This window comes from Dendrobates tinctorius, unplaced genomic scaffold (assembly GCF_039654945.1).
Source record: "Dendrobates tinctorius isolate UK_male_01 unplaced genomic scaffold, ASM3965494v1 ptg000035l, whole genome shotgun sequence".
NCBI classification, from domain to species: Eukaryota; Metazoa; Chordata; class Amphibia; order Anura; family Dendrobatidae; genus Dendrobates; species Dendrobates tinctorius.
Window position 1 is genome coordinate 45,196,301 of NW_027361703.1, and position 27,850 is coordinate 45,224,150.

Consider the following 27,850-nt stretch of genomic DNA (forward strand, 5'->3'; position numbering starts at 1 on the left):
CTCCAACCTGAACCCTGTGGATATTACATTCCGCACCCAGTCACTCTTGGTGAGCTGTAACCATGCCGGGAGGAAGGATGACAGTCTATCTCCCACGGGAATTGCTAGTCATTAATTCGTTTTTTTTCGTTCTCTTAACGAGAGCCTGAACATGAAGCCCAAACCTCTTCTTCTTCTATCCTCACATCTGGGATGGTCTCTATTAGGCGAAGGATTGCGCCTTCTCCCCTGACTGAATCTCCTTCTATTAAATGGACGTCGGTAGGATGCGGACCAAAGATTTGGGAATTTTTTCTCATCGTCCTCGGCTTTCTCAAGCAGTTCATCCAGGACTGCTCCAAACAAATATTCCCCCTCACACGGGATAGTACAGAGTTTCGCTCTGGATTGAAAGTCTCCCTGCCAGCATTTTAGCCACAGGGCTCTACGAGTCGCACTAGAGAGTCCTGCTGCTTTAGCGGCCATTCTTACTGCATCAGCAGAGGCATCCGCTAGGAAGGCTGCAGCCTCCTGGATTATTGGTAGGGCCCCAAGAATTGTCTGTCTAGACGTTCCCTGTTTTAACTGCGACTCTAACTGGTCCAACCAGACCATCATGCAAAAAATCCCCTGTTTGGGATAGAAGAACAGACAATTCGCGGCGCCCTAAGTGCGTAAACACAATATTGTAGTCTTTAAAGGGTGCACAATTTTATGCACTCACCTGATAGAAGACTAATATAGCTTTGGATTATGTATCCTCAAAAATCCTTCCTTTTGGGATACTTCTCAGAAAACAGGGCTTGCAGCTTGCCTCGGGTGGATCCAAGTGAAAGAGCCAGGTTCAGGCTCACACAGGATGAGTAAATCAAGAAAAACACATCCAGCCCATAAACGGCAGCGCTTCCCAGGACTCACATCCAAAGATGATATTCCATATTTTTTTTATTTCATAGGTTAAAAAAGAGATACAACGCGTTTCGGATACAGTGTATATCCTTCATCAGGTATCATAAAAACACAGTACAAATCCTAATAGTATAAAATTCAGTTACACTTATATACACTGTGTTCCAAATTATTATGCAAATGATATTTTTCTCTGATTTTCCTAAATAGTCGGTACAAATGACAGTCAGTCTAATAAAAGTAATCACCCGTTAGAGTATGCATCGAATTTTATTGAAGAAACCTCCCAATGATAACAGTATAATCTCCAAAATGAATAAAAACTCAAATTGCACTGTTCCAAATTATTATGCACAGTAGAATTTCTAAACATTTGATATGTTTTAAAGAACTGAAAATGCTCATTTGTGGAATTTGCAGCATTAGGAGGTCACATACACCGAACAAAAAAGCTATTTAACTCCAAAACATCCTAACAGGCCAAGTTACATGTTAACATAGGAACCCTTCTTTGATATCACCTTCATTCTTGCATCCATTGAACTTGTGAATTTTTTGGAGAGTTTCTGCTTGTATTTCTTTGCATGAAGTCAGAATAGCCTCCCAGAGCTGCTGTTTTGATGTGAACTGCCTTCCACCCTCATAGATCTTTCGCTTGATGATACTCCAAAGGTTCTCTATAGAGTTGAGGTCAGGGAAAGATGGAGGCCACACCATGAGTTTATCTCCTTTTATGCCCATAGCAGTGAATGACTCAGAGGTCTTCTTTGCAGCATGACATGGTGCAGTGTCATGCATGAAGAGGATTTTGCTCCTGAAGGCACATTTCTGCTTTTTATACCATGGAAGACAGCGGTCAGTCAGAAACTCTATATACTTTGCAGAGGTCATTTTCACACCTTCAGGAATCTTAAAGAGCCCTACCAGCTGTTTCCCCATGATTCCGGCCCAAAACATGACTCCTCCACCTCTTTGCTGACGTCGCAGCATTGTTGGGACATAGTGGCCATCCACCAACCATCCACTCCTCCATCCATCTGGACCATCCAGGGTTGCTCGACACTCATCAGTAAACAAGACTGTCTAAAAATTAGTCTTCATGTATGTCTGGGCCCACTGCAACCATTTCTGCTTGTGAACACTGTTTAGGAGTGGCCGAATAGTAGGTTTATGCACCACAGCATGCCTTTGAAGGATCCTACACCTTGAGGTTCGAGGGACTCCAGAGGCACCAGCAGCTTTAAATATCTGTTTGCTGGTTTGTAATGGCTTTTTAGCAGCCGCTCTCTTAATCCGATGAACTTGCCTGGCAGAAACCTTCCTCATTCTGCCTTTAGCAGCACAAACATGTTTGTGCTCAGAATCAACCACAAATCTCTTAACAGTACGATGATCACGTTTAAGTTTTTGGGAAATATCTAATGTTTTCATCTCATGACCAAGGCATTGCACTATTTGATGCTTTTCAGCAGCAGAGAGATCCGTTTTCTTTCCTAAATTCCTTGAAACCTGTGCCCTGCTTAATAATCTGGAACATCATTCTTAAGTAGTTTTCCTTTAATTGGGCTCACCTGGTAAACTAATTATCACAGGCATTTGAGATTGATTTCAGTGATCCAAAGAGCCCTGATACACAATACCATCTATGAGTTTATTTGAAAAACAAAAAATTATATCTTTATGACACTTAAATCCAATTTGCATAATAATTTGGAACGCAGTGTATAGTAGCAACCTTTTATCCCTCCCAGTCTCAGAAACTTGATTTAGGGTGTGGACCAAGTTCAGGAACACAGTTCAGGAACACACCCACTGATTGATCCAACCTTGACAACATGGATGCAAGACAGAAAAGGAAAAAAAAAAACCCAAAAGGAAAAAAAACCCAGAGAGAAAAAAAAAAAAAGCAACGTTCAAACTCTCTCTATGATATCATTCAATCCATTTGGATATAATGTTCCCAGACGATATATCCAAAACGTTTCTTTCCGGTTTAAAAGAGCATTCCTATTTGCAACACCAGAGGGTATCTGCTCCACCGGAGTTGCTTTTATGTTAAAAAATTTGTTATGTTTAATTAGTAGATGCCTTGAGAGACTATGTTTTAAAAAGTCGTTTTTTGCTCTATTTCTGTGACCATTAATGCGTGACCGCAGTGTCTGCACAGTGCGTCCCACATATTGCAAACCGCAACTGCATGTGATTACATATACATCAAAATCACTGTTACAGCTGAGTCTTTGTGAAATCTCAAAGACCTCACCAGTACTATTACATTTGATGCTTTTAGCCCCGTGATCTAGGATCCCACAGGTACAACATTTTTTAGAGGTGCATTTAAAAATTCCGGTTCCTTGAGAAACACCACATAAAATTCGATCCATATTTTTTTTATTCAACTGTTTTTTTAATTTACTGGGGGCCACCAAATTTTTCAAAGTTTTCCCCCTTCTATATGTAATCCCTGGTTTATCAGGGAGATGTTTTCCCAAAACAGGGCCACGCTTCAAGATATACCAATATTTTGAAAGCACAGTTCTTATTACTTTATTTCCCCTATTGAATGTGGTCACAAAATTCAATTTCCAGCGATCATCACTTTTTTCTTTACCAATGGTCAAATTATCCCCCTTCCTATTTTTTCCTTTTAAACATTCCTCCTGTGTTTTTACTTTGTCCCTATATGCACTAATTATCAAGTTTTTTGGGTATCTTTTTTCCTTAAATTTTCTTTTTAGAATTTTAAACTGAGCTACATAATCAGATTCTCTCGTACAATTCTTTCTTATACGAACAAATTGGCTGTGGGGTATATTAACCTTCCACTTCTTGTAATGTGCACTGTTAAAATCTAAAAAGCCGTTTGAATCCACCTTTTTGAAGTGGGTTTTTGCAATAATTTTTTTCCCACTATGGCTGATCTCTAGATCAAGAAACACCATTTTTTCTTTATTAATTTGTGATGTAAATGTAATCCCCCAGGTGTTATTATTGAGCTCCTTTATTAACTGTACCGCTTCCTCCTCTGTCCCCTTCCATGAACTAACTATCCATGACAATACAGAATCCTCATCTACATTCACCACAGTAATACAAGCGCCTACACCATCTCCAACCTCAGTAATATCCAACATCTCTTTTTTAGAGATAGGTCCCACACGTCCAAGTGTTTCAGAAATAATTTTACCACCACTAATCAGCTCCTCACAAACAGCCCAAATTTTAAATCCAATACAAAAGAATCACATTACAAATTACTTCGCACCGGCTGTAACATCAAGGTAAAAAAAAAGAAAAGTAGAGCAAGAGGAAAAAGAGGAAAGGGATCTAACAGAAATCTGAGAATATATAAAAAAACAAGGAACCCAGAAACTAATAAACAATCAAATCTGCCTCTGGTTAAAATATTCAATTTATCATCCCACATTTTATCCTTTTCAGAAATGGAAATTTTAAGTAGGGGACTAAGTTTCTGCCCTGCTCAAGATATGAATGCATTTGATCTTTTTCTCGATTTAAATGCATACACTCGCAAACTTACTTTTAAAAGGCATTTCTTGTTGACTGAAAAAAATGGGGACATTGGGGATCTCAAAAAAATACTGATCCCAACAGAGACAAACAAAGAAAGTGAATATATCCACAAGGAGGTACACCCAAAATCTCTATTAAATCCTCATCAACACAGAGGACCAAATATAGACACTTTTTTTTCATTAGTATCTGAAGAATTTAGGAAGTGGGAAAATAATAAAAATAAAATTGAAAAGCATGGAATTGGGAAAAAAAACAAGGTAAAAAAGGAGAACAATATCTCTAAAAGAGAAAAAGTGGCATTGGAGAATTTGAGAAAAAACACAGATATAGTAATAAGACAAGCTGATAAAGGGGGGGAGTAGTTGTGCAAAACAGATCTGACTATATTGAGGAAGCTTTGAACATATTGTCTGATATGAGATATTACAAAATTTTAAAAGAAGATCCCACACAATGCTTTGTCCGGGACTATCACCATATGATCAAGGAAGCCTATGAGAGAAATATTCTTAATAAAACAGAAAAAAAGTTTTTAACAAATTCTGCGCCAACCATGGCGTTATTTTATCATTTACCAAAACTGCATAAGAACCCTGAAAAACCACCCGGCAGACCGATTATATCAGGAATTGGGTCTTTGACTTGTCACCTTTCTCATTATATTGACTTGTTTTTACAAGATCTGGTAAAGTCTCTTCCTTCATATTTGAGAGATTCCACACAATTAATCGAGGAACTGAGGGATATTGAATGGGAAGAAAACTATTCCTTTATCTCGTTGGATGTAAATTCATTATATTCCAACATAGATCACGAAATGGGGGTAGATGTGGTGGGTTTTTATTTAGCAAAGACAGAGATGCTCCCTGAACAAAGAGATTTTCTGTTAAAGGGTCTCAAATTCATTCTTGAACACAATGTGTTCATTTTTGAAGGCATACTGTATCTACAGTTGCTCGGCACCGCGATGGGGACTCGAGTCGCGCCAAGTTTCGCAAACTTATTCATGGGGCGATTCGAGTCCTCATCGTCACTCTCTAAGCCTGTTTTCAATGACAAAATAAGGCTTTATAAGCGCTTCATTGATGATCTGATTATATGGAAGTGGACAGAGGAGGAAGCGGTACAGTTAATAAAGGAGCTCAATAATAACACCTGGGGGATTACCTTTGCATCACAAATTAATAAAGAAAAAATAGTGTTTCTTGATCTAGAGATCAGCCATAGTGGGAAAAAAATTATTGCAAAAACCCACTTCAAAAAGGTGGATTCAAACAGCTTTTCAGATTTTAACAGTGCACATTACAAGAAGTGGAAGGTTAATATACCCCACAGCCAATTTTTTCGTATAAGAAAGAATTGTACGAGAGAATCTGATTATGTAGCTCAGTCTAAAATTCTAAAAAGAAAATTTAAGGATAAAAGATACCCAAAAAACTTGATAATTAGTGCATATAGGGATAAAGTAAAAACACAGGAAGAATGTTTAAAAGGAAAAAATAGGAAGGGGGGTAATTTGACCATTGGTAAAGAAAAAAGTGATGATCGCTGGAAATTGAATTTTGTGACCACATTCAATAGGGGAAATAAAGTAATAAGAACTGTGCTTTCAAAATATTGGTATATCTTGAAGCGTGACCTTGTTTTGGGAAAACATCTCCCTGATAAACCAGGGATTACATATAGAAGGGGGAAAACTTTGAAAAATTTGGTGGCCCCCAGTAAATTAAAAAAAACAGTTGAATAAAAAAAGTATGGATCAAATTTTATGTGGTGTTTCTCAAGGAACCGGAGTTTTTAAATGCACCTCTAAAAAATGTTGTACCTGTGGGATCCTAGATCACGGGGCTAAAACCATCAAATCTAATAGTACTGGTGAGGTCTTTGAGATTTCACAAAGACTCAGCTGTAACAGTGATTTTGTTGTATATGTAATCACATGCAGTTGCGGTTTGCAATATGTGGGACGACCTGTGCAGACACTGCGGTCACGCATTAATGGTCACAGAAATAGAGCAAAAAACGGCTTTTTAAAACATAGTCTCTCAAGGCATCTACTAATTAAACATAACAAATTTTTTTAACATAAAAGCAACTCCGGTGGAGCAGATACCCTCTGGTGTTGCAAATAGGAATGCTCTTTTAAACCGGAAAGAAACGTTTTGGATATATCGTCTGGGAACATTATATCCAAATGGATTGAATGATATCATAGAGAGTTTGAACGTTGCTTTTTTTTTTTTTTCTCTCTGGGTTTTTTTTCCTTTTGGGTTTTTTTTTTTTTTCTTTTCTGTCTTGCATCCATGTTGTCAAGGTTGGATCAATCAGTGGGTGTGTTCCTGAACTGTGTTCCTGAACTTGGTCCACACCCTAAATCAAGTTTCTGAGACTGGGATAAAAGGTTGCTACTATAAGTGTAACTGAATTTTATACTATTAGGATTTGTACTGTGTTTTTATGATACCTGATGAAGGATATACACCGTATCCGAAACGCGTTGTATCTCTTTTTTAACCTATGAAATAAAAAAATATGGAATATCATCTTTGGATGTGAGTCCTGGGAAGCGCTGCCGTTTATGGGCTGGATGTTTTTTTCTTGATTTAACCATACCATCATGGACCTGGCCGTGCATGTTGATGCAAGTGCTGGTTTTAAAGAACCGGCTGCCATCTCCCAGGTACTTTTAAGGAAGGTATCTGCCTTCCTATCTAAGGGATCTTTAAGGGACTCCATGTCCTCAAAGGGTAGTGAGGATCTTTTTGACACCTTCGCGATTGCCGCATCTAATTTGGGGGCCTTGTCCCAATTATTCACTGTTGGATCATCGAAGGGGAATCTACGCTTGAGGGCTGGTGGTAGCGACCCTCTTTTATCTGGTTTCTTCCACTCTCTGCGGATCAGATCTTGAATTTTTTCGTTCAATGGGAAGACTCTTCGCTTCCTCTGCTCCAGCCCCCCGACCATGACATCCTGCATGGATAACTGAGGCTTAGGCTCCTCCATTTCCATTGTCCCTCTGACTGCTTTTACCAGCTTGTCTACTCGGTCAAGCAGCAGGCAAAACCGACCAGAGTCCTCGTCTTCGGATGAGGACGAGGGAGATGAAACATGGGAGCCCCTACTTCTCCATTCTACTGAGGAATCAGACTCCACAGGGTCCCCACCCCTTAAGCTTTCTGGTTGGGACATGGATTTCAGGGTTTCCTTCATCTCTGCCCTGACTATGTCCCTTAAGCTTGCAGCTACAACGGGCGACTCTTCCGCCACTGTCTGCTGGATACAGGGGGGACACAACCTTTTGGGGCATGAGTCTGGTAACGGGCACGCACAAAGTGCGCATTCTCTGTGTTTGGTTTTACTCATGGCCTTCTTCCCCTAAAATAAAACATAGAGGGAGGCCCCGTCACTGAGTGAACATTCACGTAGATCACTTACCAGTGCCACAATTAAGTACCAGAGAATTAGTGGGATTTTTCTCAGCCGATGCTCCTGTCCGTCTAGAGGAGCCTTTATGACTGGACTGGTCACTTCGTCCCGCACGCTCCTTACTGTCACGGGGCTCCTTCTTTTGTTTGACCTGCCGAAGGTCATCCAGGGGCGGCAGTGATGATTGTCGCTCCTGCCGCTGCTGCTCCTGATGCTCTCCATTACTGCGTGCAATAAGGTGGCCAAGGCACGGCACCCATCTAGGGTCCTGCCTATATACTCCTCCTCCGGACAGCAGATATCCTCCTGCCGTGCCCTCTACCCAGCTGGCGCCACTATTAGCAGGTGAACCGGCGCTTCACCGATGGGCGCCGCCATCTTGGGTCCTCGCGCCTGCGCAGTGGCGCCGCCGACCCGGAAGCGCTCTCAGGCTCCGCCCCCTGACGTCACCGCTACTCCGTCACCGGAAGTGACGCGGGACGCCCGGGCGCTCCAATATGCAGCGCTCCCCGGCCTTAGCACCCTGCAGCCGCGCTGGCCCCCCCTGACCACTGCGACCGCGCCGCCGGAGCCGGGAGCCCCCGGGGGGCATACTTACCGGCGGCGGCATCTTCTATGGAGACGGACATCCTCTGGACGCCCGCTCCCTGCTGCACACACCACCACCGTGCCACCCATCCCGGGCCACCATGGCGTCCTCCAGGAGCTCCGCACCAGGCCGAGGTAGGAGACCCCCTCGCTACCTGCACCGGCCGGCCTGGGATCCAGCATCTCGTCTGTAGGATCCCGTCCCCTCAGGAACAGGAAACCAACTGATGCATGGGAGAGGTGCCGCCCTTTTGTATATGTAGGTTTTCTGTTCCTGAAGGGAGGATCCCCACTCTCGTGGTGCTGTCATGGGAGTCCGAATAAACATTATTATAAAGAAGAAAGTCTTAATAAGTCTCCTAGCTGTAATAGGACTAAGTTTTTCTCTAATGATTTGCTTACTTTTCCTGAACAAATTAGAGTCATGAACTTGTAGTTATGTACAGAAAATGAGTCTAAGGTGGACGAACAAAATTTTTCTACTAGAGTTCCTAACTCTCAGTTCTATCCTACACAATCACGGACCCCCAGTATGGATGATTTTCAGTATTTGGTTGAGTCTGAACTTCATAAGCTGAGAGAACAAAAACAATCTAGTTTTAATCTCTCTAAAGCTGAACAAGACTCACTGAAAAAAACTACAGGTTAATCCTAACATCATTATTAAAAATTCTGACAAAGGGGGTTCTGTGGTTGTGTTGGATAGGGGTTTATATGAACGAGAGATTTACATGATGCTGGAAGATACTAACATCTATATGCATTTAAATCATGATCCTATAGAACGAATTAGGGGCTTTTTAAAGTCCTTATCAGAAGGTGTTTTTTTTGGGGATTATTAATCAAAAACAGTGTGATTTTTTTCAGCCCGATTATATACAAACTCCATTGTTTCATGCATTTCCTAAAACACATAAGTCCATTTTTCCACCCCCACTACGCCCAATAGTGTCGGGTATTAACTCGCTGACTGAGCATCTTGGCGAGTGGTTAAATGATAGGTTAAAACCAATTTCATACCAATCGCCTAGTTATATCAGGGACTCCAAGCATGTTTTGAATCTTGTGCATAATCTTGAATGGTCTGAGAATTACCAATGGCTGACATGTGACATTGCATCCCTATATTCCTCAATTCCTCACAGTTTGGTTCTTATGGCTTTAAGAGACCAACTTGACAAATATTCTTGTTATACCCCAGATCACCAGGATTTTATCATCAGTGTTACAAATTTTCTTTTGAAAAATAATTATTTTATGTTTCTTAAGAAATTTTATTTACTGATTCAAGGTTGTGCAATGGGGGCCAAATTTAGCCCCTCCCTGGCTATTATCTTTATGAATTGGTTTGAACAACAGTATATATATAGTGATTTAAATCCTTTTTTGGATAGCATCTATATTTATACACGTTATATTGATGATGTCCCGGTGATCTGGAGGGGTGATAAAATTGAAATTAGTGCATTTATTGCATATCTCAATAACAATCCCTGCAATATGACTTTCAGCTTTGAACAAAATCCACACACTATTTCCTTTTTGGATCTTCAACTCACGGGTAATTCCCATGAGAAAAATATCAGCTGTGGTCTATATAGGAAACCAGTGTGTGGAAATTCCCTCTTACATGCAGCAAGTAATCATCCGAAGCATATCATTAATAATATCCCTACTGGAGAATATATTAGAGCTAAACGCTGCTGTACAACGGAGGCTTTATATTCTGCTGAATGCCAAATTATTGAGAAACGTTTTTTATGCAGAGGATATAAAAAAATCAATATTGGAGAATGCCAAGAGAAAAACTTATATGAGGAATAGGGAGGATTATTTAAGGGATAGTGCACACACACAGAATTTAGATATCTCTCTGGTGCATCTCCACTTTTTGCAAATGCATGGGGGTGATGAATCTAATTTAAAAGTTATGGCTATTGATAAACCAAATCTAAAATTCAGAGGAGGTAATATAACATATGAATTACGAAAATGTGAGGCGAAATGGATTCTGTGTTTGCAGACAAGAACGCCTGGTGGTTTAAATTTGAAAAATGATCTAAGTTTTTTATATTGAAGAAGAAAAAAAAATATTTTTTTTATTTAATTTTTTTTTTTTTTTCTCTTTTTGTTTGGGTCTCATACGTTACAATTCTGTTTATAATATATACTGGGTTGGTTGCCTTTACATATAGATGGTTTGATGGTACTGTTTGCAAGCATATGATCTCTTGAGTTTATTTGCGGTTCACAGTGAGTTAATTCATCAGGTGCATACTGATTTGTCTTCAGTTCCTAGCGCAGGATATATGGTTGGGAATTTTTAGTATGTGGTCATTATGAGTAAGACTCTGTCGAGTCGAAACGCGTAAATGTCTGTCTTCACCATGGTTTTTTAAACTGTATCCTGCTTTTGGATTTTTAATGAAGATTTCTCAACAAAGATTCTATTTTCAAGTAAGAAGATGTGCTGGAATATTTGGATTGTTGAGCGCAAGTGCTATGGATATTTTCACCCAACACATTTTTTTTGTATAGGCAAAAACAATCAGATTTTAGAGAACATTTTTGCTCCATTCATACTGGTGTCGGTGCCACAAAGCAATTAAAAACATGTCCATGAAGAGCATGGGGTGATGCCAGTGGCCTTCGCTATGCTGGGTTATGAGAAAGGGATGGACATAAATTTTGCTCCAATAGGAAGCCTTGGGCCCTCCAGTTTTGAATAAAAGGAATTACATGAGCATTAAATGTTTATAAATGTATTTGTATATTTTGTTCATGGAATTTTCTTTGTATTTTCGATCCCTTATATAGGGCGTGCTGTTGTCACCATACTGTCAGGACTATAGAAGTAGGAGTAAACGCGGAGTGGAACGTCGCCTGCTCCCCCTTCCTGATTTTGTAGCGCCGTTTTGTCTCTGGACTCCGTGACAAGTTTAGTGTGCAGTTTGACAAGTGCCTCTTGAGTTTGTCTAAATCCGGTTTTTAGGGGGACTCAGGTGGCAACCTTTGAACACATTACAGAAATGCAATGAACAGAGCCTTACACAAAATCACAGTAAGCAAAAGAAAACCTTGTCGCTGCACTAACAACAATTGATACAATGGAGTGTATATGGACGTACATATGTGCACGCTTTAAATTGTAACTTTCATTTCTAAGAATTTGAAGCACTAAACAGCAAAACCACAAAAAGAGGACCTAAAAATCAGGGCTGTGGAGTCGGTAAGCCAAACCTGCGACTCCGACTCCTCAATTTCCCTTACACCGACTCCGACTCCCACACATATTGCTTATATTTAAGTGAAAAATTTATTGTAGTACAATGTGAACCTCAGACATTTAATCATTTTTATGATCCAATAATCAAGATATTTAGATAGAACAGAATATATATTGGTGTACTACCCGGTTTTCATTCTTTTTGGTACAGATACGATATGGATAGACAGATATGGATAAATGGATATATAGATAGAGCAGATTTCTAATCTGCTTTTGCTATTGAAAACATTATCTATGAGCTCAAAAACCTTTCAGGTGATGCAGTTTTTTAAAAAGATGATCAGCTTTTGCAGCTGAAAAACGTATCCTCAAAAAACACAGGAAAAACGCTGTGTGTGAATGTAGCCTTAGATCAGGAATATAACAGCCATTTATAGGACATTTCATAACTTTCCCAAACTCCTATGAAAAAATATTCAGCACATCCTGCATTGAATTACTGTACCCAATTTATTATATATTTTAGGAGTCGGAGTCGGTCCATTTTATACCGACTCCAACTCCGACTCCACCAAAATGAGCACCGACTCCGACTCCACGACTCCGACTCCACAGCCCTGCTAAAAATCCTCCAAAAAATTCAAAAAACAGCAGAAAAAAAGGCAGAGATGTTTACCTGACCAGGCCTCCAAACAAAATGCACTAACAGGATGCAGTGGACCCATTTAACACAAGTGCAAAAATGCCAATGAAACAACCACTCTTCGCCTGCCAATCCATGGAGGGGGTGGTTCCTTGGCATATTAAAGCACAAAAAAGGTCTGTATGCGGCGCTGTCCACATACAGGTGATGCAGAGCATCTGGCTTGGTGAAGTCCATACTATTAGATCAGGCAGGCTGCCCAGCACTATCCAAAATGCATCCTGTGTGAACAGACACCACAGTTTATAGAGCCAAATGGGCCCGGCTGCACCCTGAAAAATAAAGTGCAAAAGACATACAAAAATGTGTGAGGTATTAGTTGATATTATGGTCAAAATATGCAAGCTCGCAACTCACATCAAGGGTCTTCACGCTTGCGAGTCCTAACACTAAACAGTGACTGTTCACATGGGATGCATTTTGGATAGCATTGGTCAGCCCACCAGATCTAAGAGTATGGGTGTCACCAACAGGCTGTAAGCCAGATGCTCTGCATCACCTGTATGTGAAGAGCACTGAATACAGACCTTTTTTGTGCATTAATATGCCAAGCAACTACCCCCTCCATGGATTGTCAAGCTGAGAGTGGTTGTCTCATCTGCTTTCTTGCACCTGTGTTAAATGGAGGCCTGGGCAGGTAAACATCTCTGCCTTTTTTCTGCTATTTTTCTAAGAATTTGAAGTAAAAAAAAAAAAATGCGGTACATTCCCAGGTTTTGAACACCTTGTTCTACCCTTTTTGGGCTGTTTTTTCCCTTCAGTTCAGCATCTGTCATTTCAGATGGATAGAGAAAAGCAGACATTTCTGTGCCCATCAAAAAAGATGGAAAGAAACATGACAACAAACGATCACTACAGTCTATGAATTCATGAAGGGTTCGCCTGAATCCTGTTTGTAATGTGAATCAGGCGGAATCCCTGAACAAATTGCAGAAACGCAGAAGTAACAGGTTCTAAGCAGCTCTCTTCTAAGGTCACCACTTACCAGCTTGTCCAAGATGTTCTGCTTGTTCTACAGCAAATTGACACCGTCTGCTACTGGTTCTATAAAGAATGACAAAAATACGTTAATCTTCCATATAGTCTTAATTTAAACAAAAGTCAAATAAGCAGTAAAGTATCACAACGGCCAAGAGGGGAAAATACCTCACTCCTATATAGATTCACCAAATTTCATAAAAAGAAATGTGGAATACTCCCAAAAGTGTACAAACCAAGAAAACGGAGTACAGAAACACCACCAGAAGTATAAAACACAAAAAAAATATTTTATTATTAAACAATATCACATATAAAGATATCAAAATGTATCATACAATATGGCACAGAGAGGAGAAAAAGATGAGGAAACAAACTGGTACAGCAAGGAGAGAGCGTTCACCTGAATAACCAAGGGTGAGTGGGAACATATGACAAGTACATGCAGTAAATAGACGTAATACATAAACAACAAAGAGGCTGGTGAGCAATCAATATACATACAGTAACAAAGTAATGCTGACATCTTCTATGGGAGAGCGGGGATAATTCTTTATGACCTATGTGTCTGGTGACTTTGTTTGTTTGTGATCAGATCTGAGCCACACAAAATAATTGTGAGGAGTGCAGGCATTTTTTGATCCAGCCAAAAAGATTGATTGTGGTGGGTAAAAGAAGCAAACAGACATTTTATGATTTATCTGATCCCAATCAAATTAATTAGTTCTATATTGAAACATTTTATTTGTTTTTATTATCTCAAAACAGATCCAAAAATGGAAAGAATTATAGGACTTGTGAATAGTGCCTAAGCAGAGCATCACAGCCCCTGAAATAAGCCGCTGCTTTATGGTGCTCTCACATTGCATCTATGCACCCGTTCAGTGGCCTGTCTGCGTTTACGCCTGAACACCCCGCAAAACGGGATCTGGGATGCTCTGCTGTACATCATTTTCCGGAATGTACACCTACGGGAGGCAGAGACTCATAAGCAGTTTACCACGTGTAAGTCTCCAGTAGGGGGTACCCTCCCGACAATGATGCACAACAGAGAATACGTTTGCTCTGCTGGCACCATTACAGTCTATGGCCCCATCAGTGCATAGGTCCGCATCCCATTTTGCAATGGGACCACGGAGGGCATCCCTAAATGCAGTGTGAAGCAATCCTTACTATCTTTGGCAAACAAAGGATGTCATATGTCCCTCTTCTCAACTATTTGAGCGTTAATTTAGCATTAATTAGAGAGGAAGAAAAGAAAAACATAGAAGAGGTTTATAAATGTATGTGAACACAATCGTCATAGAAGAGACTGAGCCCGTAGAGGCTATTGACGCTCATAGTATAGTTTATGGACACATTGCCTGTTCACTGTGAATTCGACTTCCATTGGTTCATAGTTATAGGACTGCTCCAAGTTTGCGTTAACACGCAGGGCTACCTCCTCGTCATGTATCTAGAAAAGATTAAAGATTTATTTTACAAAATGTGTTCTGCTGTTTTTGATTGCACTTGTAGCCAACAACATGTAGCACTTGTGTAGTTTTATTCATCATTAAATAACTGCCCTTGTTTGGCGTGTGTTCAAAGTAAGCAGCTGGAGCCTCTCGTAGCATAAGTACCTATTCAACGAGAAAATACCAGCGCGGCTGCAATTTACTCAACATTATTGAGACATAATAGAAGACAAACAAGCAGAGCATGCTGTAGAAAATATATACACAGCCCTATTATGACTTGAGAGGGAATTATGGAATATGCTATAGATCAATTGTGAAATAAGTAGCTTCCCTGTTTTATAGCACAGGCACTTTCTATCCAAACATGAATTTTTAAAACCGTAATACCAGGACTATGAATAAAAGCATCAACATGGAATGTTCTGCATAATCTGAAGTAATGCACAAGTCATTCCATGAGCGTCAGCATCACTGCTCCAAGTACATGCATTATTTATATGACCTGGGTGATCCTAATAGCATGCAATATCATACAGCACAGGACACTCAGAGTTACAATAAATAATGCACAGGCAATTAAAAAGGAAAGACCAAAAAGACTGTGTTACAGCAAAACTTACTTCAGCAACCAAGCCAACAAATTCTACCACTGGATTGCTATACATGTGGTTCTTCAACAGGACCCTGTCACCTGGATATCACAAAACACACACATGGAACATTAAACACAGCTCAAAAACATGGATTTTTGTGAGTACTCACCGTAAAATCCTTTTCTCCGAGACGCTCATTGGGGGACACAGATACTGTGGGTGTATGCTTCTGCCACTAGGAGGCTGACACTAAGTGAAAAAAAGAGGTTAGCTCCTCCTCCGCAGTATACACCCTCGCCCCTATTGCGAGCGGAAATCAGTTTGGTGCCAAAGCAGTAGGAGGACAACAAATCAGCCTTAATACAGGTACAACATGTCCAAAGGAAACCCCCTCCCTTCTATCAAAATGGGTAAACACATTAATTTAAACAAAACAAGAGCCAACTGGCTAATAGAGTGGGTGCTGTGTCCCCCAATGAGCGTCTCGGAGAAAAGGATTTTACGGTGAGTGCTCACAAAAATCCATGTTTCTCCTTCGTCTCATTGGGGGACACAGATACTGTGGGACGTCCTAAAGCAGTCCCTGGGTGGGAGATTGACTCACCGATCCAAGCTACATGCACCTCCTGTTTAAAGGTGCGCCACCGTTGCTTGGAGAATCCTTCTACCCAGGCTTGCATCCGCCGAGGCCTGAGCATGGATATTATGTTTGGCAAATGTGTGCAGGCTGGGCCAGGTTGCTGCCTTGCAAACCTGTTACGTCGAAGCCTGATGCCGAAGCGCCCAAGAGGCGCCCACTGCCTGGGTAGAGTGCGCTCTGATCCCTGCTGGAATCAGCGTGCCTCTAATGCAGTAGGACTCCTGAATAGTCAAACGAAACCATCTGGCTATGGTCGACTTTGAGGCAGCGAGTCCCTTCCTGCGTTCTTCAGGGAGCACGAACAGCGTGTCCGTCTGAGGAAAGGGTGCCGTCCGCGACACGTACCTCCGGAGGGCTCTTACCAGGTCTAACGTGTGAAGAGCCTTCTTCCACACGGTGCACCGGTGCTTGGACAAAATGAAGGCAAAACAACATCTTCATTGATGTGAAAAAGAGGACACGACCTTCGGCAGAAAAGGAGGGGCTGTTCTGAGGACCACCTTATACCTATGGAAAGTGAGGAACGGAGCTCGGCAGGAAAGAGCCGCCAGCTCTGAAACCCGCCTGATGGAAGAGATGGCCACTAGGGGAACAACTTTCCAGGAAAGGTACCTCAAAGCGATATCCTGAAGCGGTTCCAATGGAGCTACCTGCAGAACACTTAGGACCATGTTAAGAACCCAGGCGTCCATCGGCGCCATCTAGGGAGGTATCAAGTGGGACACTCCCCGGATGAAAAGTTTTCACCTGCAAATTGGTAGCAACCCTGCACTGGAACAGGCCGACATTTGTCTCCTGCGGAAACCTGGGGCAAAGCCCAAGTCTAATGCTCTACCGACTGAGCTATCCGGGCTCTCTGAGCCCGACTGGAGAAAAACCAAGATGCTGGAGATCGAGAATCTTAGCGGAGAAACACCGCGGCCTCGACATCAAGCAAAGAACACCTTCCAGGTGTGGTGGTAAATTCATGCTGAAGCAGGCCTCCGGGCGCTCATCGTTGTAGCGACCACCTTGCTCCCGAACCCTTCCTGGGGTAGAATCCAAGATTCAATGGCCCTGCCGTCAAACACAGGGTCCCTGAGTTCGGGTGGCAAATTAGCCCTTGATACGGTAGATCTGGGCGCTCTAGCAGGCGCCCAGGAACATCAGCGAGCAGCTGCCTTAGATCTGCGTACCACGCTCAACGGGGGCCAGTCTGGGGCCAGCAAAATCGCCGGCCCCCTTTCCGTCTTGATCTCTTTGCTGACTCTCGGGAGTAGTGGCAGAGGGGGAAATAGATATGGGAGGCGAAACTGGTTCCATGGCAGAACCAACGCGTCCACCGCGAATGCCTGCGGGTCCCTGGCCCGAGCGACATACTGTATGTGGGCACCTTGGCATTCACTCTGGAAGCCATCAGGTCCACATCCGGAGCTCCCCACAGTTGACAAATCCGTTGAAGAACTTCAGGATGTAGAGACCACTCTCCGGATGCAAGACCCTGCCGGCTGAGGAAGTCTGCGGCCCAATTTTCCACACCCGGGATGTGGACAGCCGAAATCACCGAGTGGTTTGTTTCGGCCCACTGAAGAACGTGCTCCACCTCGCGCATGGTTGTTCTGCTGCGGGTGCCCCCCTGACAAATTATGTAAACCACCGCCGTGGCGATGTCCGATGGAATCCGGACGGGGTGGCCTGCTAGAAAGTGATGAAAACTTCTGCAGAGCCAGCCGAATTGCTCGTATCCCCAATAAGTTGATCGGGAGGCGTGCCTCCTGTGGCGACTACCGTTTCTGGGTTGTGTGGTGGCGAAACACCGCTCCCCAACCGAGGAGACTGACGTCGATTGTCATTATCAGCCCATGACATGGGGGGAAAGGTTTCCCCTGGGCCAGAGAGGAACTGGTTATCCACCATCCGAGCGACTGCCGGACTTGAAAGGACAGTTTGCACCGCCGATTGAGCGTGAAAGGATTCTTGTCCCAGGCTGACACGAGGCGTGCTGCAGGGGGTGAAGGTGGAACTGGACGAAAGGTATCGCTTCGATTGCTGCCACCATTTTCCCTAGGATCCTTATCGCGGATCGGATGGTATAAGGGACTGGTTGGCGTAGTGTCCGGACTCCCTGCCGGAGACTAGTGCCCTTTCCTGAGGGAGAATTATCAACCTTCAGCAAATGTCGAGGATCATTGCTAGGAAGGAGATCCTCTGAGCTGGCACAAGGGATGATTTCTTTGCATTGACCAACCATCTAAGCGACAAGAGTATCTAGCGTGATGTTGACACCTTCCTCACATGCCCGTATTGACGGGCCCTTGACCAAGAGGTCATCCAGATAAGGCAAGACGACTATGCCTCAAGAATGCAGTGTGGCCCTGACAATTGCCATAACTTTTGTGAACACTCTGGGAGCCGTGGCTAGCCCGAAGGGTAGCGCTACGAACTGAAAATGCTGAACGCTGATGGCGAAGCGTAGCCGCCTCTGATGAGGAGGAAAAAATGGGAATATGCAGAAATGCATCCTGGCTGTCAATTGAGGCCAAGTATTCTCACTGCTCCATGACCGCTATGACTGAATGGAGACTCCATCCGGCAATGTCTGATCCTGATGAATTTGTTCAGAAGCTTTAGGTCCATAAACAGGCCTGACAGACCCGTTGTTTTTGGGAACCGCAAAAAGGTTGGAATAGAACCCCTGAGCTCTTTCGCGTTCCGTTACTGGAACAATGACTCCGTTGTGCAGGAGCGACTTGATGGCTCCCAATAGAGCCCTTACCTGGATATCCACCCTGGGAAGCCGGGAAAGAAAAAACAATCTTGGAGAGTATCTGACAAATTCTATTTTGTAACCTGAGGACACCAATTCTTTTACCCATGCGTGGTGAGCGATGTTGGCCCAGACGTGGTGAAAACAGAGTAGGCGGCCGACCACTCTGCTGGTGTCGTCTGGTAAAGACCTCGAGTCATTTGGCCGATGATCCTTAGGATCTGGGTCCCCTCGATCTGGTCTGTTGAGCACGCATTCTCCCCAATGGGTTGGCTCTATATGACCTGCCGCTCCCTATCCTGATTGGGGCGGCCTGAGGTGGTGGAATTGGGCCCCGTAGTCCACCCGGAGTCTTTTAACGCATGACCCTGGACCGGTCTCCTATTCGGGCCCCGGACCAGGCTCAGGCTGCTTAGCGGCCGCCACCTGACCAATGCCGTCACGCCCGGCCTAAACTGGCCGGTGGTACTGCGAAAGGCCCGAAAACGTGCCTGAACCGGGTGACGAAAAAACGATTTAACCTTCTGTTGAGGGAGAAACCCGCTCTTTCCTCCTGTGGAGTCGGAGATAAGTTGATCCAAAAATAGGCGGCCGCACTGATAAGGCAGGGAAGTCAAGGACTTCTTGGAAGTAGAATCAGCCCGCCATGTCCTCAACCATAGGGCTCTTCAGATCGTATTCAATACATAAACTCCGGCTATAGTCATCTGACCTGTGACCTCCGAGATCTCTGCAGGTAGATCCTGCTCCTGCGCGACCTTGTTTAATGTTTCTGACTATGATATCAAAGCCTAGGCTACCCAAGTTGCTGCGAACGAGGGAGCGAGTGCAGACCCTGACGCCTCATATACTGAACGAGCTAGGCTCTCAATAAGGCAGTCTGTGGGACCTTTAATGGAGGGAACCCTAGGGTTAGATAACAGGGTCTTAGTGGCCAGGCGTGAAACCGGAGGATCCACTATCGGGGATTCCCTCCATTGTTTACGGAGGTCCGGAGCAAACGGATAACGCTTTTCGAGCGCCCTTTAACCCGAGAAAAATGCCGTTTTGGACGTTCTCTGTGCCGCTGCACTTTGTCCTCAAACTCAGGGTGAGAGGAAAAAATTCTGTGCGGCCGCTTCACTCGTTTACATGCCACTTTATGCCCCGTAGCCGCTGCGGTATCATCCTCAATCCGCAGGGTCTGATTGATGGCTTCTATGAGGCTGTCCACTGTTTCATGAGACTCTTGAGTGTCCAGGTCAATGGGCTCGTCTGAGTCGCAATCTGAGGTCTGCTCGCTATCAACCACTGGTGACGGGGAGCGAGAAGCAGATCTTACGGATGCCGAAGGCACCGGATGGACTGGGCGACACCATGTGGATTCGTTTCCCCCGGGTCTGCCTGGAGTGAGGGCGGCCCCTGCAGGCCAGAGGCTCCTGTGAGGTGGAGGTTCCCTCTAAAGATGGCGAGACACTGTCCCTGCCCCTATCTGGGGCTTGAAGGGATTCTATTGCTCTCGCAAGCGACGCCATGTACTGTGAAAGTGATCGGGCCCACTCCGGGGGATTTGACACATTGGTCGCGGTCGCAGGGTAGGGCTCCTGGGCGCGTTTGGATTCGCAGGCTTCGCATAAATGCTTGCTCTGCGCCCGCGGAAACGCAGCCCGTCAAGAGATGCATGCCGCGTAAAAGAACGTGTGCGTCTTTGCTTTTTTTCCAGACATGCTGTCCGCTGCTGGGGATATGGGGAAGAGGTAGCCCCTCGTTTTTCCCTATAGCGTGCCTCCCGGGCAGCACTTACCAAAGTCCTGTGGCCCCCCGACCTGGATGCATCCTTTAAATCGCACGCCGACACCTGTGGCGCGCACCAGCCTGTAAAATCACTCTAGGGGCGGTACTCCCACTTTGCGGCCTAGCCCGCTCCGAAGCCGGGGCCTCGATTTTTACCGCCGCCGAGTGCGGGGCGGGCCGCCGGAAGTGACACGCGGCCCCGAGGGCGGAACTTCCGGCCGCGGCCTAGCTCCGGCCTCAATTTTTCCCCTACCCGACCGGGGTGTGGGGGGGGCGCAGTACCAAAGGTGGCGCTACTGACCGGCGCAGCGTTCCTGCGGATCCAGCCCTTCTCTTGCATGGCTAGTGGATGCCGCGAGGCGTGCTGCGGCTGTGGGCTCCAGCCCAAAATCTTCGCAGGAGCCCTCCCCGACCCTCTCCTCACCGATCCTCTTCAGCCTGAGCGCAGGTATGTGAGGGGGTCTTTGATAAAAAAAATAGGACGGTGCAGGCACCCTAGCTCCATCTAACCCCTTCAGGGGGTAAGGAGAGGGACCGTCCGCCACCTTGCAGCACCGCCGTCTAGCGTTGGTAGAGCAGTGGGGGCCGCACAGACTAGTCTTGTGCCTCTGTGCAAGCCCATGGTTTCAATACCTAGGGGTGGACAGGGCTAAGTCTGGCATAATGTCCCACGTCACGGGAAAGGATACGTGGAGGGATATTCGCACGTGGTCGCCCATTGATGGTTTGGGGAAATCGGATCCTTTCAATAGGATGCGTTGCCCCTGTCTCATCTTCATAAAATAACAAACAAAAATAGAAGTCTGGGGAAAAGTCCCAGATATGTCCCTCGGTGCAGGAAAGTATACGCGGAGACGATACTCAACGCGTGCTCGCCCATTGATGGCTGGGGGAGATCGGACCCTTTCAATAGGATCGGTCGCCCCTGTCTCATCTTCATCGTAAACTAGAAAAAAATAGTCTGGAGAGATTCAGACTGTGTGTGCCTCCATAGGACACTAAGAAAAAATTTTCCGCCCGCAATAGGGGCGAGGGTGTATACTGCGGAGGCGGAGCTAACCTCTTTTTTCACTTAGTGTCAGCCTCCTAGCGGCAGAAGCATACACCCACAGTATCTGTGTCCCCCAATGAGACGAAGGAGAAAATTAAGGGAACACAAATTACAAATGGGACCTCGATGAAAAAAAGATAGAGACTGAAAATCGTTACGGATATAAATTGTGTCATTTGTTGAGATCAAAATTAAGTATCATCGATCAACTGAAACCAAATTCATCTACGAACTGAGACCTAGATTCTAAGACATACTGCAAATCCAAGCAAAAAAATGAAACAACAGGTGAATCCTATTTGAATGAATTTCAACACGTCAACTCAATGTGACTTGGTGTGTGTGGTCACCAAGCGCATGTATGCACTCCTGACAACGCTTGGGCAAGCAGATGGTGGAGGGCATCTCCACCCAAACATAATTCATGGCATCAATGATCTTTTGGGTAGTCAGGAGCACTAATTGGCAGCATCAGATGCAATGATATATAACCCAGTCACATCGCAACCATTTTTTGCTTTTTCCTTCCCTTCTTCCAACAGCCATAACTTTTTATTTTTCCTTCAACAGAAATATGCACACCAGTAGCCCTCTGGAGGTCATTCAGTTAGATTTTGCTGGTGCTGTATCAGTTCCCCCTCACTTATCCCCTTAACGACCACCAATACGCCTTTTAACGGCGACAATTAAGGGTAATTAAACCACAGCGCAGCTTTTTAAAGGCGCTGAGGAATACGTGTAAAGCTCCCCCCAGAGTCGGAATCTCTCCGGGGTCTTGGTTACAGGGGTAGCCGAGACCCCAGAGAGCATGATTCGGGTGAGTTTTTACCGACTCCGGTGATGCGATCGCCGTTATTAACGATACAATGGCGACTGGATAAAAAAAGTCATATTTCCCATTTAATTTCTCTCTCCTCTGATGTGATCGGGTCCCCTAATCCCCTCCCGGTACCTCCGGAGTCCCTGCATACCACCGTTAAGTCCCCTGGGCCGCCAGCATCTTCATCCAGAAGAAAATGGCGGGCGCATGCGCAGTGCGCCCGCCAAGATCTGCTGGCCGGCACCGGGCAACAATAGATTTCTCCTATTGGTTCATTTTGATCACTGTGATAGACCCTATCACAGTGATCAAAATAAAAAAAATAGTAATCCAAATCCCCCCTTTATCACTCCCTTAGTTAGGTAAAAATAATAAAATAAAAAAATGTATTTAATTCCATTTTTCCATTAGGGTCAGAGTTGGGCTAAAGTTAGGGTCAGGGTTGGAGCTAACTATAAGGTTGGGCTAACGTCAGGGTTGGGGTTATGGTTGGGAATAGGGTTAGGGGTGTGATAGGGTTATGGTTGGGATTAGGGTTGTGTTGGGATAGGGCTGTGGTTTGGGTTGGGATTAGAGTTAAGGGTGTGTTGGGGTTAGGGTTGGAGTTAGAATTGGGGGGTTTCCACTGTTTAGGTACATCAAGGGGTCTCCAAACGTGACATGGCGCCACCATCATTGATTGCAACCAATTTTGCGTTCAAAAAGTCAAACGGTGCTCTATCCTTTCTGAATCCTGCCATGCACCCAAACAGTGGCTTTTCCCCACATATGGGGTATTGGCGTACTCAGGAGAAATTGCACAACAAATATTGTGGTCCATGTTCTCCTGATACCCTTGTGAAAATAAAACAAATTGGTTCCAAAGTAAATTTTTTGTGAAAATAGTTCATTTTTTTATTCCACATTACTTTAGTTCTCGTGAAGCACCTGAAGGGTTAATAAACTTCTTGAATGTGGTTTTGGGCACCTTGAGGGGTGCAGTTTTTAGAATGGTGTCACTTTTGGGCATTTTCTGTAATATTGACCCCCCAAACTCAATTCAAATGTGAGGTGGTTCCTAAAAAATGGTTTTGTAAATTATTTTGGAAAAATGAGAAATCGCTAGTCAACTTTTAACCCTTAGGTTTCCAAAATTGTGCTGATGTAAAGTAGGCATGTGGGAATGTTATTTATTAACTATTTTGTGTGACACCACTCTCTGACTTAAGTGTAGAAAAATTAAAAAAGTTTGAAAATTGAGAAATTTTCAAAATTTTTGCCAAATTTCCTTTTCTTTCACAAATAAACGCAAGTTATATTGAAGAAATTTTACCACTAACATGAAGTACAATACGTCATGAAAAAAAAAGAACAATCTCAGAATCAGTGGGATACGTTGAAGCGTTCCAGAGCTATAACCTCATAATGTGACAGTGGTAAGAATTGTAAAAATTGGCCTGGTCATTAAGTACCAAATTGGCTCTGTCGCTAAGGGGTTAAGGAAGCAGACATCGGTCTTGCAGGCTGGTTGAAGCCCTCCTGCGGCCGTGCTTGTCTCTCTTAATGTAAAAGCTTATGTCATGATACCTGCATCAAGTGTCCTGCTACGAGGCAGAGCAACCCTTAAAACAGCATGTAATGGAAGTGCAATCCTGTAGGTGATGAACTAACTGTGCAACCTGAAATATCTTTTGGTACCACAAGTAGTGTTGAGCATTCCGATACCACAAATATCGGGTATCGGCCGATCTTCGCGGTATCGGAATTCCGATACCGAGTACTGATATTTTTACAATATCGAATACCGGAATCGGAAGTTCCCATAATGCTATCAGCCAGTTGTGTTAGCCATGTTAACTAATGGCATGGCTGTGATTAGCTGCTGAAATGATGTCATCATGATGCGAGGTCTGTGCGGGCCTGTGCGGTCCTGCCGGGGGTGTTGTGTGTGTGCAGGCATCGTCCGATGGGATTCCAAGTCCCATCGGGCTATGCCTGCTACAATGACAGTGACTGACACATTAGCCAATGATGGGACAGTAGTAGTCCCATCATCCGGCTAATGTGTTGAATGTAAAAAAAAAAAAACATACATACTACATACATACTACATATATACTACATTCATACAACATACATACATACTACATATATACTACATTCATACAGCATACATAAACTGTGTTCCAAATTATTATGCAAAAAGAGTTTAGGAGTGACAAGGTTAGAATTTTTTCGTTTGTCATTTAAACTCATTGATGGTGATGTGTGTCAGGGCTCTTTATATCACTGAAAGCAATTGCAGATACCTGTGCAAATTAGTTTGGCAGGTGTGTCCAAATAAAGGCAAGACTACTTAAGAAGGCTGTTCCACATTATTGCCAAAATGGGAAAGAAAAAGGATGTGTCGGCTGCTGAGAAGCAACAAATTGTGGAGTATTTAGGTCAAGGCATGACTACAATCAACCTTGCCAAGACACTTCATCGTGATCATCGCACAATCAAGAAGTATGTAGCTGATTCCCAGCACACACGTGTGCGTGCTGATAAGGAAAAATTGAGGACTCTTTCCAACAGGCAATTGCGTCAGGTTAAAAGAGCAGCTGCAAAAATGCCTTGTCATAGCAGCAGACAAGTTTTTGAAGCTGCTGGGGCCTCCAACACCCCCCGAACAACAAGATGCAGGGTCCTTCAGAGGTTTGCAGCTGTGCGTAAGCCATCCTGTCGACCACCTCTATCCACTGCACACAAACAGACACGGCTCCAGTGGGCCAAACGATACATCAAGTCTGACTTCCAAACTGTTTTGTTCACCGATGAGTGCCATGCAACGCTCGATGGTCCAGATGGATGGAGTGGAGGATGGCTGGTTGATGGACACCCCATGAAAACACGGCTAAGGCGCCAACAAGGAGGAGGCGGAGTAATGTTTTGGGCTGGAATCAAGGGGAGAGAGATTGTCGGCCCCTTTAGGATCCCTGAAGGGGTAAAGATGAACTCCATAATCTATGTGGAGTTTCTAAAACAGCACTTCCTGCCATGGTTCAAGAGGAAGAACCGTGCTTTCCGCAGCAAGATCATTTTCATGCATGATAATGCACCGTCTCATGCTGCAAATAACACATCTGCATCTCTGGCTGCTATGGGCATAAAAGAGGACAAACTTATGGTGTGGCCATCATCTTCCCCTGACCTCAACCCCATTGAGAACCTCTGGAGCATCATCAAAAGGAGTGTCTATGATGGCGGGAGGCAGTTCACATCTAAGCAACTGCTCTGGGAGGGTATTCTGTCCACATGCAAAACAATTGAAGCACAAACCATCCAAAAACTGACAAATTCAATGGACGAGAGAGATCACAAGCTTCTTTCGAACAAGGGGTCATATGTGCAAATGTAACATCACCTAGAATAAAGTTTTGACTTGAAAACTGTTTGATTTCATTTTGAAATAAGCTGATAATGCTTATAAGTTCACAATTGACCATTTTTTTGTTCAAAATAAAAATAAAAAGGTTGAAAACTCTGCTGTGCATAATAATTTTAAACATGCATTTTGAGTGTTTCTTATGTTTAAAGATATACTGTTTTCATAGGCAGTTTGTTCAAAAACATTGCAATTATACTAGAATATTAGATGACTGGAAAATAACAATGACTGCAATTCATATAGGTAATTTAGAGAAAATATGAGGAAATATTTTTTGCATAATAATTTGGAACACAGTGTACATACTACATTCATACAACATACATACTACATACATACTAAATTCATACATACTACATACATACTACATAATACATACATACTACATATATACTACATTCATACAACATACATACATACTACATACATATATACTAAATTCATACAACATACATAATACATACTACATATATACTACATTCATACAACATACATACATACTACATTTATACATTCATACAGCATACATAATACATACATACTACAGATTCATACAACATACATACATACTACATATATACACAACATACATACTACATATATACTACATTCATACTACATATATACTACATTCATACTACATACATACAACATGCTACATACATACAACATACATACTACATACAACATACATACTACATACAACATACATATTACATAACATACATTCATACATATAGACATACAGTACATATAACTTAGTACATACTCACCATCACTTGTCACTTTGATCCCCGAAGCCAGTGTCATCTCACTGTAAAAAATATTAAAATAACAAACAAGCAATATACTCCCTGATCCGCAGAAATCCACGAGTGTCCCACGACGATCTCCTGCAGTGCATCACTGAGAGGTTACTATAGCTCACTGGTCTCACTTTATGGCAAAAGCTGGGTGGGAACTTTCTCACACAGCAATGCCAAAAGTGAGACTAGGGAATATTTTTTTTTACAGTGGCGGAGGAATACAGTGTGGTAGGATACCTACCTCCCGTCATTGTATTCCTGGTGCCCCTAGAGAGAGGTCGCATCAGCTGATGCTGCTGTTCTCCACGGAAGATCGTCGTGGGACACTCGTGGATTTCTGCAGATCAGGGAGTATATTGCTTGTTTGTTATTTTAACCCCTTCCTGACATCAGACGTACTATCCCGTCCATGGGACCCGGCCCCCTATGCCCATGGACGGGATAGTACGTCTACCGCGATCAGCGGTGCCCACGTGGTGAGCGCCGCTGATCGCGGCCGGGTGTCAGCTGATTATCACAGCTGACACCCGGCACAATGTGTCAGGGGCAGTAACGGACCGCCCCCGACACGTTAACCCCTTGCACACCGCGATCAAACATGATCGCGGTGTACCGGGGGTTAAAGGGAAGAATCGGCAGGGAGGGGGCTCCCTCCGTGCTTCCCTGAGCCCCCCACGGCAGCGCAATGTGCAGCGCTGCTGCCGGGGGCTCCTTTCCTGCAGGCCCCCGAATCCAACATAGCGACGGGGGCCTTCGGGGGCCTGCAGGAAGCTGGCTTCCTCAGTGCCTGCAAAGCGCAGGCATGAGGAAGCCTTCTGCACTGCCTGTGACAGATCGCTGATCTGTCACAGTGATCTGTGATGTGACAGATCAGCGATCTGTCACAGAACAGTGATGTCCCACCTGAGACTATTTAATAAAGTAAAAAAAAAATTAAAAAAAGTGTTAAAATAATTTAAAAAAAAAAATCGCCAAATAAATTACAAAAAAAAAAAAATATTCCCCCAAATAAATCCATTTTTTGAAAATAATAAAAAAAAAACCCAAAAGTACACATATTAGGTATCGCTGCGTCCGTAACAACCCGCCCTATTAAAACTGTCCCATTAGTTAACCCCTTTAGCGAACCCCTTAAAAAATAAAAATAAAAAACGAAGCAAAAAATAATGATTTATTATCATACCGCCAAACAAAAAGTGT

The 27,850-nt window shown here is 43.7% G+C and overlaps 1 protein-coding gene across 2 annotated transcripts in view; it reads right to left on the minus strand.

Annotated features, from left to right (window-relative positions):
* Positions 1 to 27,850, minus strand: part of MOV10L1 (Mov10 like RNA helicase 1) — a 260,035-nt gene that overhangs the window by 73,994 nt on the left and 158,191 nt on the right. For both annotated transcript variants that reach the window (XM_073573462.1, XM_073573463.1), the window contains 3 exons: positions 15,433 to 15,503; positions 14,717 to 14,808; positions 13,360 to 13,418 (listed from right to left, as the gene is read on the minus strand). In XM_073573462.1, the coding sequence (XP_073429563.1) occupies positions 13,360 to 13,418; positions 14,717 to 14,808; positions 15,433 to 15,503 (222 nt within the window). The remainder of the gene's footprint in view (positions 1 to 13,359; positions 13,419 to 14,716; positions 14,809 to 15,432; positions 15,504 to 27,850) is intronic.